This window comes from Nothobranchius furzeri, chromosome 14, assembly GCF_043380555.1.
Source record: "Nothobranchius furzeri strain GRZ-AD chromosome 14, NfurGRZ-RIMD1, whole genome shotgun sequence".
Classification (NCBI taxonomy): domain Eukaryota; kingdom Metazoa; phylum Chordata; class Actinopteri; order Cyprinodontiformes; family Nothobranchiidae; genus Nothobranchius; species Nothobranchius furzeri.
The window spans coordinates 2,539,554-2,555,188 of NC_091754.1; the positions used below are offsets into that span (position 1 = coordinate 2,539,554).

Below are 15,635 nucleotides of genomic sequence, written 5' to 3' on the forward strand. Positions count from 1 at the left end.
GGATGCGGAGGTTCCAATCAAGCGTTCCTAGACCAAACTTTCAAAGCAAGAATTAGGTCTCGTTCACTAGGCTAATGAGTTACAGCTTAAACCATAAAAGTTTCCTTCAAATGCAAGTTTTCATCATAGTCTCTGCTAGCATCCTTGATTAGCTGCAAACCTTCCAGGAAACTATATTTGTGATCCTAATGCATGTTGAAGATCAGCATGTAAATACACGATCATTAGGTTCATTACAAGGGAAAGGTATCTTACCTGTGGTAAGTGAAGTTGCAACCCTTCCCTTGGTATAGGCTGCCGGGATGGCGTCTGGTCTAGCTGCATGTTGAACAGAGCAGATAGGGCGGCTTGCGCTGCCCGGGCTTTAGCCAGTTTCTTGTTGCGCCCTGAGCCTTCAAATGTCTGTGAGTCCACCGTTACAGACATCACAAAATTCTTGGCATGACTCTCACCACTCTCTGAGACAAACTCATATTTGAGGCCTGGTCTGAGCTCATTGAGGATCATGACTGGGTTTTTGCCGGCGGATGGTGAGCTAAATGCAGATGGAGGGGGCAATGGGGCTTGGGCAAGGTTGCTGCCAGGAGGCGTGGGTAATGGGTACTCCCCTAGAGAATTTGTACCGTTGGAGCCTAGATAAAAGGATTCTTCAGATGCAGCTGGTGTCTCAAAGCCATTGAAGAGCATGTCAGGGAAGTCAGCTTGGTCAGATGTAAAGTCTGTGTTCACCGTCAGCGTTCGGCCCATAGCCAGGTGTGCCTCGGATGCATTAGGGAACTGTACGAAAGAACGCAGGGCTTTCTCAGCTGCATTCAGTTTAGCCTTCTTCTTGGTTGGGCCCATACCCTCAAACACCTGTCCATTGACCTCTACAGTCATGACAAAGACTGGTGCGTGGACCGGTCCCGTCTGAGACAGCAGTTTGTACTGTAGACCTGGTTTGATTTCATTCAGCTGCATCAGAGCATTCTTGGGCAGCACCGGACCCGGCGTTTTCTTGCGCTTCTTGGCGCGGAACTTGGAATGCGCGTGGCCATTGTTACCCTCCTCTAAGGGCCGCTTTCGACTGCTGAGGCTGCTTCCGTTGGGGAGCTGATCAGCGACTCCCATCCCATCTTTGCAGGACACGTTGTCCAGGTTTCGGTTTTCCTTAACGTCTGTGCTGCTTGAACCTGCGGTGCCCAGAAAGAGTAACTTACAACGCCTTCGTTGCAGGACCTTGTAAATGCAAAATTTATAGATTCCTTTATCACTCTTTGGAACCGAACCAATGATTTGTGTTCCTTTATGAGAACAAGATAACTTTTTATTAAGAGTAAAGATATTGACTAATAACTTAATAATATGGAAAGGGAAAGTAATACATTTATATCTAAATACCTCGAATTTAACACAGCAGCCTTCGATTTTATTCACTAATGCAAAAGTGAGGTTAGAGTAAATGTAGGTTAAATCTTTGAGTCAAATAAAAAGTTACACACTATTACAGCTTTTAAAATAAAATGCAAAGAAAATCAACTGCGCACACGCACGCATGCACACACACACACACACACACACACACACACACGCATGCACACATAAGCACACCCTAGTTTACCCTTCAATAACTCTATAAGAAAATTAAAACCAGAAAAAGAAAAGTAATCACTGGAGGGAACACATATCACTGATCCAGTTTGCAAAGTGGATGGAATGTCGGGAAAAATTTTCATTTATAACATCCTCCAGCAAAGGCTTGATAGGTTACTCCTTGCGGTACTCGAGAGAAAGAGAGGCCGCAGTGTGCATGAGTGGGATTGTAGGTTGGGTTGAGGGAGTGCAGGGGGGTAGTGCAGGGGGAAGGAGCTGAGGACCAGGCAAACAGGAGAGTACATCAAAGAGGCAGAAGGAGAAGACTCCACCTACTGCAGGATCCTAAAGGCTTGACTGGTGACGCGGTGGAGGTTAAAATGCATTTTACTTGGTTTAAAAATGAATTTAAAATAAGGAAAGTTTGAATTTCCCTGAAAAAAAAAAGGGTCTCTAATGAGGTGCCATTCAGAAGACTCTGCGCCTCTGAGATCCCCTCCGTGGAGCTTGTCAGAGAGCACAGTGTTGGTAAAAATGTACCGACATGCCACTACCGTCTGCAGCACAATGCCACCGACATGTCTCAAGACAAAAAAAGGAAATAACAACCGGATTCTGATAGTACAGCCTGAAATCTTTCAGTTCATGATTAAAAACATGCACCTTAGTTCATGCATTTACAAATGAATGTGGGCTGTGCAGCGAAACCTAAGTGGAGAAAACATTAGCGGAATAGTTGAGATCAACTATTAACCATCAGAATGGTGCACGCTACCAAAAAATGCGTCAACTCCAAATCTTTTTTCTGCAAAAGTTAAAATGCGAGAACATTTGGTGCTTGACATGAAAAAGATGATCGTTTAAGTTGAATTAGTTATTATCCATGTTAAACAAAACCTAAAAACAAACAAAAACACATAACATCTCTGACATGCTGCACAAATACAGTCAAGAAAAAGGCTCACAGGAAGATCGTGAGCGCATTTTCTTCAATCCAGGATTACAAACGAGCGTTAGACGTCCCTGAAGACTGAACGTTCTTGCTTCTCATTTATTAAATTATATTCCATAGACATTTGGACCTGACATGAGGACAAAATGTTAATTAGAGCCATGCGTTGGTTAGATTTTAGTGAAGACATGCAGTTGTGGTCATGCTGGGATTTGTGTAACCAGTATTTATTCAGAGTTAAAATCATAAAGTTTTGGATGTTATGAATCTAAAACCCATTAATCATGATGTATTTTTATCTGGGCTGTTTGAAAAAAGCTGATTTTTCCCTCTGCGTCTTCCTCCGTTGTTCTCGGGGTGTGTGCTGGACTGTCTTTAACCTTCACGTGTGTACTTCATACCAAAATCTGACAACAGCAAGGCGTCTGACGCTTGAAAGCCAACAGAGACTAGCTTATAAGTTGGCACAACCCACTTTTCTACAAGGTAACACAACTATAACTACAATTAGAATTTTTTATTTGCAAAGCAAGCTGGGGCATGGTAGCCAACTTTAAATGTGACCTTGTTCCGCAGTTTAAACAAAAACATTTAATCAAAGTTGATCTGCTGGAGCAGAGGGGAACGCCGGTCGAGGGCAGATCCGGGAAGTGACCTGAAGCATCGGAGATGGAGTTATTAGCTCTTCTGTTAAGAATAACGATGCACTACTTTGCGTGTTTTTTTAAGAAACATGGTAAATAATACGCTCGTTGATGTGCCCCGCACTTCTACTGTAGAATATAGACGTTTAAAGGAATCTCCTTTATTTACGGGCTGGTAAATGAGTTCACACTGATTACACAACAGTTTCAGAGAGAAGCAGGCAGGCTCGGAGGAGGGAGAGTCCAGGCAAACAATTAAATATAAAGGCCAAGTTTTCATAATAAAGGAAGAAAAACAGACAAAGAAAAGAGGAGAATCAGAGGGAACTCACTCATGTTCTCCTCCTCGTCCACATCCATGGTGTCAGGTTTGCTCTGACCTGAGAGCAGCCTCGCCCCCACGGCACCTGGGGATTGGAGGACAGAGAGACGGATGGCATGAGCACCAACAGAGCGTCACGCCAGCACATGAACATATTCAGAAAGCTGGAGTGGCTACAGCGATGATGGATTTCTATGCTTGACTCGCTGGTGCACGCACACACAAAGAAACATGCACACACTGCAGTGTGTGAGCAGCTCCTGATGTAAGCATATAAATATTCAGAGACGGAGAGATATCAAGGTGAGGGAAGGGGCCCGGGCTGACAGGCCTTAATAGCAGGAGCAGTCTATTGTGACTTTAATATCCCTGCGATTAGACCTCCTTTCCCACTGCCTGCTGGGAGATACACCGCTAGTGACACGGCCAAGTCGCTCCACGGCTGCACGTGTGACTTATCCCAAGGTGGAGACAGATTAAAGCTTCGTTAAGGTTTCATTCCAACATCAAATCAAAAGATTTTCTGTCACCTGGAATGTTCTTACCTCGCAAACTTTCTGTTTGATGAGATTTGGGAATCTAAGCTTTTCACTACCTGTACATCAGCGTCTGACCCCAAACCCAGAAATAACACCATTTACACACTTTTCAAGCAGCTTCGAGGCAGGAATGTCCAGCATCTCACCTCAGAGTGATCGACAAGAACAGGAACAGTAAATAAATGCTCAAACCAGATATTTTACTTCCTTGTCTCAGGAGTGGGAAGTTAACACGGAAATTATGACCAATTGGAAAAAAAAAACGCGTAGAAAAATACCATTTGAGGCCAAGCGGCCACCAGTTGCTTATTAGCATCACAATTTCTGCCCATTACATCAATAACTATCATCAAGCTGCACCTCTAACAAAGTCTTCAGTACACTTACAACGTTCCATGTCCATTTATCACATATCATCAATAACACATACAACAATATTTACACATCCCAACAAATCCCACAATGGCTACCTTTACAACAAAACCAAAGTAATCCAACAGGCTTTGTCGTTACAGAAATACACTCATTAACATGCGGGTGTGTCGTTTTTGCATCAATAACGCTATTTTTCATAAAAAACCCTGCTGGGGGGATTGTCTAGAACAAATCGAATGTGATCAATCAAAAATAATTGATTACAAAGCCTCCGATTAATTAGATTAGTTTTTAAAATCAAACCCACCCCTAGTAATCATAAAAAAATGAGAGGGCAGTTCACACTGTTCATTTTTTATGCATCTACGTTTTTTTTTTCTTTATTTTACAAACTGAAATCTTAACTACCAAAGGAAACACATGGGACAAAAACGACGGTAATACCCACATTTAAATGAACAGAGACACTATTTTGTTTTTGTTTTTGATCAAATCTCAATATTCTTTACAATAAAGATCATTTATTTATTGAACTGTTGAAATACTTAAAATCCACAAGTTTTTAGTGAAAAATGTGTTTCCTAACTTGATTATTTAATCCCAATACTTTTAATACCTTGGATATCCATCGCAATTCAAACACTTCCTATGATTTCGAGCCCCTGTAAGAACCCGGTGCAACACAGTTTGGAAATTGCGCAATTTATTGGTCCGATTGTGATATTTATGAGTCAAACTTGACGCCCACAAACCAGATTAGAACTTTTGCCAATTTCAATTTTGCAGTGCAAATGAATCCAGATTAGCTGAAATCTGAAGGTGGACCTCTGACATCCCAAGGAGATAAGTTTCACCACTGGCTCGTGCTTCACGTTGTTACAAGATGAAGAGATTTCTTGCATGTCTATTTAAATGTATGCCCTGAAAAATCACCAAAAGTAACACAAATTATTAAAAAAAAAAACAGCTCAGATGAGCACAGCTTTGTGGAATAAATTATATGAGAAAGGGAACGCAAAGGAAGCGTAGAGCAGAGCACAATGAAATCCCAACGAAAAGACACACAGTGAAACAGAACAGATTGTGCTGATTCTACTTTCTCTCTATCCGCCTTCCATCAGCGCCCCCATTCCTCAGCCAGACACTTTCTTAAGCTAAAGTAAATGGGCTAATTAATCTGGGCTAATGGTGGGTGACAGCAAATATGCTAGCACAATTATCACCCTATTAACGATTCATATTCCAACACATAATTGAAAATGAAAAGGTGGGGTGATGGGAGTATGGGGGGTGAGGGTCCAACTGGATGGGAGTCATTTATCTCAGGTAGCAGAAGCCCGGCGTCGCTTGCCTCGGTGCGCCCGAGCTGAGACCCAGAACTAAATCTACTCGCATGGTGCACTATGGTTATAAATCTCACTGAGGAAAAATAATGAGTAAATACATTAGAGAGCAGCAACGTGGGCACAGAAACATTAGTAAAACATGGCTATTTTAATTCACATATTTTTTAACTCATTCACTGTCATTGACGACTAAAGTCGTCACTTTAGATCCAACTGTTCACTGCTAAAGTCGTCATTAGCATTTTTTTTACTGTTTGGGCGTCAAAACGAGCCCCCGTGCTGAAAGAACAAACATCTCAGCTCTGAAGCCGATCTTCATCCGCGTACGTCACATGTCAGGTGATCAGGAAGCAGAACATCCATGTGTTAGGAGATCGTTTTGGGCCGTTCCTGTAAAAAAAAGTGAGGCGCAAACCGGAAAAGCTTCTGCCGTTCAAAATTCGACAACGGATTATGAAAGAACGGATAACGCTCGAAACACACGGATTCTTCCTGATGTAAGAGATGAGTCTCCGCTTTGTTTTGGTTGTTTTGGCGTCAACATCATGCTAGCGCGCAACGTTCTGTGACTCTTAAAAAAACAGTAAAAACGGTGAGAAACGCTGGCAGAGAAGGCCGTTAGCGATCAGGAAACGGCTGGCAGTGAATGAGTTAATATTATTTAAAGCGTGGACTGAAAGGTCTAATCAGAACCTAATGTTAATGCGTTGGACCACTTCAGTCATAAATCTGTAACTAATTCTGAAATCAGGAGCAATCGGCGGCTGGGGTTGCATGAAAAAGTTAAACGTGTGTGGGACTTCTGTCTTGTAAATTCGTAACTAAATGAATATGAACTGCTGAAGGTCAAAAGAAGGTATTCTGCAAATTACAACTGATATATTGTTAAAGAAGGTTGGTATGACAACACACCTTTGAGAAAGGTATGAAAGTATGAACTGAAACAGAATAGAGGAATTGAGTTCTCATGGACGTCTCGTGGTTCACAAAGACCTTTACTTCATGTAGTTTGCTTCTATGTGCTAGAGCTGGTGACATTAAATAAAGCATATGCATGCATGCAAATTTAAAGGTACAATATGTAATAATTCTACAGTAAAATAATCACAAAACAATCTAAAGCCTCAATCATGGTGGAAGGAAGTTTATACTAAAACAGCCAGCTGGGGGTTGTCAGTCTCCTTTCAAATAAAATATTAAATAGGGACACAGTTATTGTTTACAGTCTGCGAGTTTGTTAGGTTGCCATGATTCTGCTGAGCTAAATCCAGCGCCGGCATTTGTAATTCGACACCGGCAGGCAAAGAGCTCCAGAGCTGTTTAGAGAACCAAAGCCAGTAAACAGAAGTGGCACAAAAGTTTTTTCTTGTACCTCTAAGAAGCCATGGCGTCTTTCAGTTTTATTCTAATATCTCGTAAAGAAAGCTAGAGGATAACATTGAGCTAACAGTGTTAGCGGTGAATTAGAAACAAATAGTAACCTCTTAAAAAACCTTAACTATCTTTTCAATGACCAATGACTTGATATTACAGTGGGTTGTTTAGGACTATAGCAGCAAGCTAACAGCAAGACTGCAAACTCCTCTAACGCTGGAGGCGTATTACCGTAATAAATGTAGTAAGTGCTCCCTACAGTAAAACACTTAAGAGTGCTAAAAACAGATTGACAGTTTGATAAAAGATTTTAACAGATGGGAACTGACTCAGAGGGACCTCAGCCTTCGAAGGAGGTGGAGGCGGCTTTGTCCTGTCTTATATACAGCATCTGTGTTGTTGGACCACTTCAGTTTGCTGTTGAGGTCAACATCCAGGTACCGCTTTAATGTCTGCTTCCTGGATGTTTACAGGTGACTGAGGGGGAGTCTTTCTCTGGAAGTCGATCACCATTTCCTTTGTTTTACAGGTGTTCAAGTGAAGGTGGATACGCTCACACCAGTCAACAAAGTCCATGATGACTGACCTGTATTGCAGATCATTCCCCTCAGACACACAGCCGAGTATGGCCGAGTCATCAGAGATCCTACTGTAGCCTCCAGAAATGTTTAGTTTTTCATCTACAGTGTGACCTCTTCGGTATCTGGTCATATGGAGACGTAAGTCTCAACTGGTGCCTTTAATCTGCAAGAAAGAGACTGCTGCTTGACCAAGGTCTCTCTCCAGCTTCCCCTTATCTAAGACTTCTTTGCTTCAATGAACAAGAAGGATGAACTTTCATAATTAAATCATATAATGAAATGAACTTTTATAAGAGGAGTTAAAATAATGACATGGAATTAACAATATGGTAGAATGGAATACTTAAATAATCATATAATGAATGAACAATATGGTTAAATGAAATGTTTAGATTAATCTGTGCTTAGATTAATAAGGATGAAATGAAATATATGACCCATATATTTAATCAGCGTACATGACTGGACAAGACACACTCACCATATCTCCATGACGCAAGTTAAAGTTAACGTCACTGCACATAGATATTTTCTTATCCACAAAATCAGCATCGTCGTATCTGAGGGAGGTGTGTATCTGAGGTTTGTTGGCAAAACCCATTTTCATGGCAAGTTCTGATTTGTCAGTAAACCAAAATATGGCCGTTATTAAAACAGAATCACATCCTGAGTGAGGCAATTTAGCCCAACTCCGACTGGCCATCGGAGAAAGCCTCTTCTCCCATCGCATCTTTGACAAGCTATCAAACCTGTTGCACACTACAGCTGATACCACAAACAGTTCCTTCAGAAAAAAGCGGACACATCTCCAACTCCCTAAGAGTCCTTCCATAGACGCAAACAAGTCCACCTGGTTGTCGTGATCTGGAGACAACTTTGGAGTGACCTGGTTGTACTGTGGTTTCTCTACGAGCTGTGATACCGTGGGGTCCACGGACTCCCCGACATCTCGGATCCAAAAGAGAGTCTAGGATAAGGGTACATAGACACAACAAGATTGCGTCTGATGCCGTTATTAGAAATCAACTTTCGAGGTTAATGCAAACCACATTCACTCCAACTCAAAACTGAGAGGTTCTGACAACATCACATTCACACATTATCACACCTCACATTCCATCCACTTAGATGCATTCATCACATAAAGTGTTTCCTAGTTGTCATGTTTTTAATTGTTTAGAAAATAAATTTCTTACTTTTTATAAACTTGACTCTCTCTGAATTAATACGAAGTGTCTAACGATCGCTGAATAAACAAAGAATCCTAATTCTTCTGGTTAAACATTCAAAGACCAATCAGACTGGATTTCCATATTTATATAGAAATTCACATCTTATTGGTCAAATGTAGTGCAGTATATTGAGCTCATGATCGGACCAGTGACGACATATTTAGCCGCATGCTGTCCCTCAACCGCTGGCTGTCTAGGTGGTGTCCTGAAAACAACTTGGGCTACATTGATATTGGAAAACTTTTTGGGGAAAACCTGGTCTGATGCGGAGAGACGGCATCCATCCCTCTTTGGATTGAGCAGCTCTTCTTTCTAGGAACATGGCCAGTTTTATTAGTCCTCCATGACAACCCAGGGTCCAGACCAGGAAGCAGAGTCGTAGTTTAACCCACCCCTCTGCAGCTTCTGTACTGTTACCCACCCACTACCCCATAGAGACAGTGTCCTGCCCACGGCCAAAACCACACAGATTAAATATCAGGCTTAATAAAGCAAATCATGGAAATCTCTTAAATATTAGAACAAATTCAACTGAGCAGAAAACTAGAAAAAATAAATGTGGGTTGTTGAACATTAGATCCATTTTTTCTAAGACTTTGTTAGTTAATGACTTGATTTGTGATGATCAGATCTCTTTGCTCTCTCACAGAATCCTGGCTGCAGCAAGAGGACTATGTTAGCTTAAACAAGTCGACTCCTTCAAATTATCTAAATCATCATATTGCTCGAAGTACAGGGCGAGGAGGAGGAGTAGCAACCATTTTTCATTCGGACTTATTAATCTGTCCCTTACCGATTAATAGCTACAGTTTGTTCGAACATCTTATTCTTAGTTTTCCTAATCCAGATAGCAAAACTGTAAAACCACTCTTGTTTGTAGTTTTATATCGTCCACCAGGCCCTTACTTTGAGTTTTTGGATCAGATCTCTGATTTTTTATCAGATTTGGTGCTAAATACTGATAAGGTCATTGTAGTGAGGGATTTTAACATTCATGTGGACATTGAAAATGATAGCCTCAATGTAGCCTTTAGTAATATCTTAGACTCAATTGGTTTTACTCAAATAATACATAGCTCCACCCACTCCTGCCATCATACATTGGACCTTGTGCTGACTTATGGCATAGAGTGTGAGGAAATAACGATCTTTCCACATAATCCAGTCCTCTCAGACCACTTTCTGATAACCTTTGAGTTTTTTATAACCGAGTTCTCGAGACATGAAAGTAAATTTCACTATAGTCAGTCTCTATCTGACAACGCTGTTGCATCTTTTAAATCAACTGTTCCATCTTTACTGTCCTCAGCATCTCAGAGGAACGTAACAGAGGGCAATATTCTCAGTTCTAACCCCTCACAAATTGATGCCTTAGTTCATCATGTTAATTCCTCTTTACGTGTGACACTAGATGATGCTGCCCCATTAAAAAAGAAGGTAATTAGGGACAGGAAGTTGGCTCCCTGGTTTAATTCTCATTTACGAGCCTTAAAACAAAACTCTAGAAAATTGGAGAGAACATGGCGCTCTATGCACCATGAGGAGGCCTACCTATCCTGGAAAAAGTCTTGTGCTTTATAAAAATAAGCTTCGACAAACTAGACCTGCTTATTTCTCAGCATTAATTGCATTTCCTTTGGTTCCCGCCCCCATTCTAGATATAATCAATCTATCCTTAGTAAATGGGTATGTACCACAAGATTTTAAGTTTGCTGTAATCAAACCTTCACTTAAGAAGCCTTCTCTGGATCCAGATGACCCAATGAATTACAGACCAATATCTAACCTTCCATTTTTATCCAACGTCCTGGAGAAAATAGTGGCCATCCAAGTATGTGAGCATTTAAACACTAATGCTCTGTTTGAGGAATTTCAGTCTGGTTTTAGAGAGTATCACAGCACTGAAACTGCGTTAGTGAGAGTTACAAATGATATTCTCATGGCCTCAGATAAGAATCTTGTGTCTGTTCTAGTCTTGTTAGATCTCAGTGCTGCCTTTGACACAGTTGATCACAATGTTCTTTTAGAAAGACGAACATGTTGTAGGGATCAAAGAAACAGCGTTAGGCTGGTTTAAATCCTACCTGTCTGACAGATTTCATTTTGTAAATGTACATGACAAATCTTCTTCATACTCCAGGGTTACTTGTGGAGTACCACAGGGTTCAGTGCTTGGGCCAATTCTTTTTACTATATATATGCTCCCAATTGGTAAAATCATTAGACGGCATGGGATAAACTTCCACTGTTATGCTGATGATACTCAGTTATATTTATCAATTAAACCTGATGAACCTAATCGGTTGGGTAGATTACAGGCTTGTCTTGAGGACATAAAAAATTGGATGACTCTAAACTTTCTGCTTTTAAATCAAGACAAGATGGAAGTTCTCATCTTTGGACCAGAATTCCAGAAAAGGAAATTGCTTAGCCAATCGCCTGACCTGAATGGCATTACATTAATCTCTGAGAACAAAGTAAGGAACCTTGGTGTTATCTTTGACCAGGACATGTCATTCAAATCCCAGGTTAAACAGATTTGTAGGATTTCCTTTTTCCACCTTCGGAATATTGCTAAGATTAGAAGCATCCTTTCCAGGAGTGATGCTGAAAAACTAGTTCATGCATTTATTACATCAAGACTGGATTACTGTAATTCATTGCTCTCAGGAAGTCCACAGAATGTAGTTAAAAGTCCTCAGCTTGTCCAAAATGCTGCAGCTAGAGTTCTGATGAGAATTAAAAAGAGAGATCATATCTCTCCTGTCTTAGCTTCCCTACATTGGCTACCTGTTAAATTCAGAATAGATTTTAAGATCCTTCTTCTCACATATAAAGCTCTTAATAATCAAGCTCCATCATACATCAGTGATCTGATTGTTCCATACGTTCCTAACCGAGCACTTCGCTCTCAGACTGCAGGTTTACTGGTGGTTCCCAGAATATCTAAAATTAGGATGGGAGGCAGATCTTTTAGTTATCAGGCTCCTCTCCTGTGGAACCAGCTCCCAGCTTTAGTCCGTGAGGCAGACACTTTGTCTACTTTTAAGAATAGGCTTAAAACATTTTTATTTGATAGGGCTTATGGTTAAAATCTGATGTTAGCCCAGATCTGGACAAGTGGGGGAGTAGAGGGAGGTGGAGTGTACAGTCGGTAAAGACGGCTCTCCCTTGCCCTGCCTCCAACATGCCTCCATCTAGATAGGATAGATTATCCAGAGTTATCTCTGTAGTTATGCTGCTACAGGCTTAGACTGGAGGATACACTGTAGGGCTGCAACAAACGATTATTTGGATAATCGATGAATAGGATGAGGTCTTGATACGATTAATCGGATTACATGGGGAAATTTTTAAAAACTGCTAGGGAAACGTTATTTCTCTCCTTCCTTCACTTTATTTAACACAACATTATTAGAAAACAGTTCAATAGCAGAAAAACAACATGCCATCACCTAAATTGTCTTATAAGGTGTATAGACAGAGACCCTAAGCTACACCTAACTGTGACCTAAAATGCTTGGTCCAAGTTAAACAGCTTAAGGGCAATTCTCATCTGTTTTGTTTGATCTCATCTGTAGACATTTATTATAATTGGGGATGTCAAACAACTAATTTTTAAATGTAATTAAACATAGGCTGTGAATTAATCAAAATTAATCATTTAATCATTATTTCCAAAAATGACTGAAAAAATACCAAATAAAACAAAAGTAAATGAATGCCATCCTCCTTGTGATGATGCCCTGGGCAACTGCCTTAAGTCACATCAAGAAATGCTGCTGATCATTCCAATGATCCCAACTAGACTCACATTAGGCCACATGAAAGCAACTGAACCCAAAAATATATTAACCAGTATATAACTGCACTCTCACACAACACGCCTGCAGCAACAGTTAGGACTCCTCCCTCCCTTTTAAAAGCGTTTTCACTTCTGAGGACATTGTGGTTGTAAAGCCACATGCTAGTAATCTGGCCCCGGTGTGATCAACCAGTTTCTGCGGGAATGTGACGGCAGAACCGGTTTGCAGCAGCGCGAGTCTACGGGAAGATCCCCCCCCCCCCCCCCCCCCCCGTTCATCTAATAAACGTCGTGCTCACGACTTTATAGACTTTATTTTTTTACGAGCTAAGGGCATGTCTAGCCTGTGTAATAATCCGGGACTTGGGTGAATCACTTTTGAAAAGTTTTTAACTTACTCGGACACCGAGCTCTCTCCTTCCTCGCTGATGATTCTGACATGCTTGCGTTTAAGATGCTGCATCATCACTGTAGTACTCCCGTGCCATGCTAAGTCTGACCTACAAACGTTGCAGTTAACGAATGTCTTCGCCTGATTTAACTGAAAATGCTCCCAAACTTTAGAAGTTTTTACTTTTTTGGGTCTCGCTGCTTCTGCCATGTTACTCTTCCAAACACCTGCCGGCTCTCCACCGAACTGCACGCAACGACGGGTGGAAGAGGGGGTGTGGGGGTCTTTTGGAAGAGTTGTGCGACACAACGAATCGATGACGCAATTCGTTGCCAACGCTTTTAGTAATCGATTTTCATCGAATTTATCGATTCGTTGTTGCAGCCCTAATGCACTGACCACTTTTCACACTCTACTACTTTCTTCTACAATCTGCTCTTTAACTGTATTATTTCCTGCTACTTCAGCTATTAACTTTAGTTTTTCTCCCCAGAAGAAGCTACAATGATGTTCTGCTGAGCTGTGGTGGCCTCATGGAGGGGGCCATCGTCTAGCACACTGCTGCTAACCACTTAAACTTTCTCCCTCTCCTGATAATAACTTTTTGTTTTCTTGATGTTGGATGTGCTACTACTAGTTTATCCGTTTAAAAGGGAGTTTTCCTCTCCACTGTTGCTTTATGCTTGCTTAGTATGAGGATTGCTGTAAAGTCACTGACACTAGTCAGTGACTTGATGCAATTTGCTGGGTTCCTTATATAGGAAACATTTTTTTCTGATTGGCTTAATGAACTGACCTGAATTGGAATGTTTACTATGTGAAGTGCCTTGAGACGACTCTTGTCGTGATTTGGCGCTATATAAATAAAATTGAATTGAACTGAATTAAAAAGCACCCAGAATGCATATGTATGCTAACCAAACACTACTTATTGTAGAAGTCCAAGGTGTAGAAGGTGAATAGAAAGGGTGAGAGCACCATACCCTGTGGTGCTCCAGGAATGCACACAACCACCTCAGATATACAGTTGTGTAGCCTCACATACTGTGGCCTGTTGGTGAGGTAGTTGATGGTCCATGCGGTCAGATGTTCGTCCACTCCTGCACAACCTCATCTTCTGCTGCAGTAGACAGCTGGATGGTGTTGAAGGCACTTGAGACGTCAAAGAACATGATTCTCAATGAGCATTTTTGCATCTCGAGGTGAGTCAGAGCCCGGTGCAGCAGATTTATATGCAAATTGCAGTGGGTCCATTTCTGGGCTCACCAAGGAATGTAGATGGTGAGGATGAGCCTCTCTGTAATCTTCATTAGGGTTGTCACGGTAACCGGTATAGCGGTAAACCCCGGTAAAAAAGTTGACAATAAAAATAACCGTCCAGTTTTTAAAAAACTATATTATCTCGGTGGGTTTACCGTGGCCGCGGTTTCGGCGCGTTGACCCTTACCAGCCACCGTCGCTTCAGCTGAAGTTCCCGCTGCGCGCACACGCACTTTTTAATTTGCAACGGCACCAAAACTTTGAAGCTGAAATAATGGCCGAAGGAGGCGACGGCAGCGCCCAGGACATCAATCAGCCCTCAAAGAAGACTAAATCGGAAGTATGGGCATATTTTGGATTTCTGAAAAATGCTGAGGGACAGTTAATAGAAGACGGCTATCCCGTTTGCAGAACGTGCAGGAAACAAGTGTCTGCAGAAGGCAGCAACACTTCAAATCTCATGGCACATCTGCGTGACGATCACCCACGTCTCTACAGCCAGTGCAAGGTAAGTCAACATGAGCATTTTAGCTGAAATGCATGACGTGAGGACTTTTGGTTGAGGGAGAATGCAACGAGTCACTATATACTGCAGCCGCAGCGTCCTCTGCCAGCATTTAAACCGTGTCACGGACACCCTGTTGCTGGATGAAGCATCTTATTTGTTGATGATGAAGAGAAATATACAATTAGTTCCTTGTCATTGATTTGTTTACTTATTCAATGCCATTTATACTTGAACATTTGGATTTGATTACATAGTGTAGTAGTTATTTTAGTAATTTGTTTAAAGTGGATATTTATTTTAAATACATATTTTTTAAGGTTGACTTGTACAGTGCTCAAGTCAAGTGTGGACTGGAGTTTTAGATTTTCATTTTGATAAGGAAGAAAACAAGTATATGAGAAAACAAGTGGTGTTTCTTTGATTTGTTTACATATTGTTTATGTTTTGAATGTTTGGATTTGTATAATTTAAACCTGCACTGACTACTGTAACATGTTCCAGAAAAATAAGCTATTTGTTCCTTTACTTGTGAAAAGTGGCACTTTTGCTAAGGCTTTGTGTTATTTTAGGTTTAATAAACACTGTTAAACCTTTTCAGAACTATTTCAGTTTGTGTAGAACAGGACTATCAATGCTTTCTGAACATATGCGACACCGTTTAAAAAATACCGCGATAATACCGAAAACCGTGATAATTTTGGTCACAATAACCGTGAGGTTAAATTTTCATACCG

The 15,635-nt window shown here is 41.1% G+C and overlaps 1 protein-coding gene across 3 annotated transcripts in view; it reads right to left on the bottom strand.

The window, feature by feature from the left end:
* Window positions 1–15,635, bottom strand: part of adarb1b (adenosine deaminase RNA specific B1b) — a 194,333-nt gene that overhangs the window by 19,446 nt on the left and 159,252 nt on the right. For all 3 annotated transcript variants that reach the window (XM_015965522.3, XM_054746482.2, XM_054746483.2), the window contains 2 exons: window positions 3,501–3,575; window positions 256–1,172 (listed from right to left, as the gene is read on the bottom strand). In XM_015965522.3, coding sequence (XP_015821008.1) covers window positions 256–1,172; window positions 3,501–3,528 — 945 coding nt within the window. In that variant the 5' untranslated portion in view covers window positions 3,529–3,575. The remainder of the gene's footprint in view (window positions 1–255; window positions 1,173–3,500; window positions 3,576–15,635) is intronic.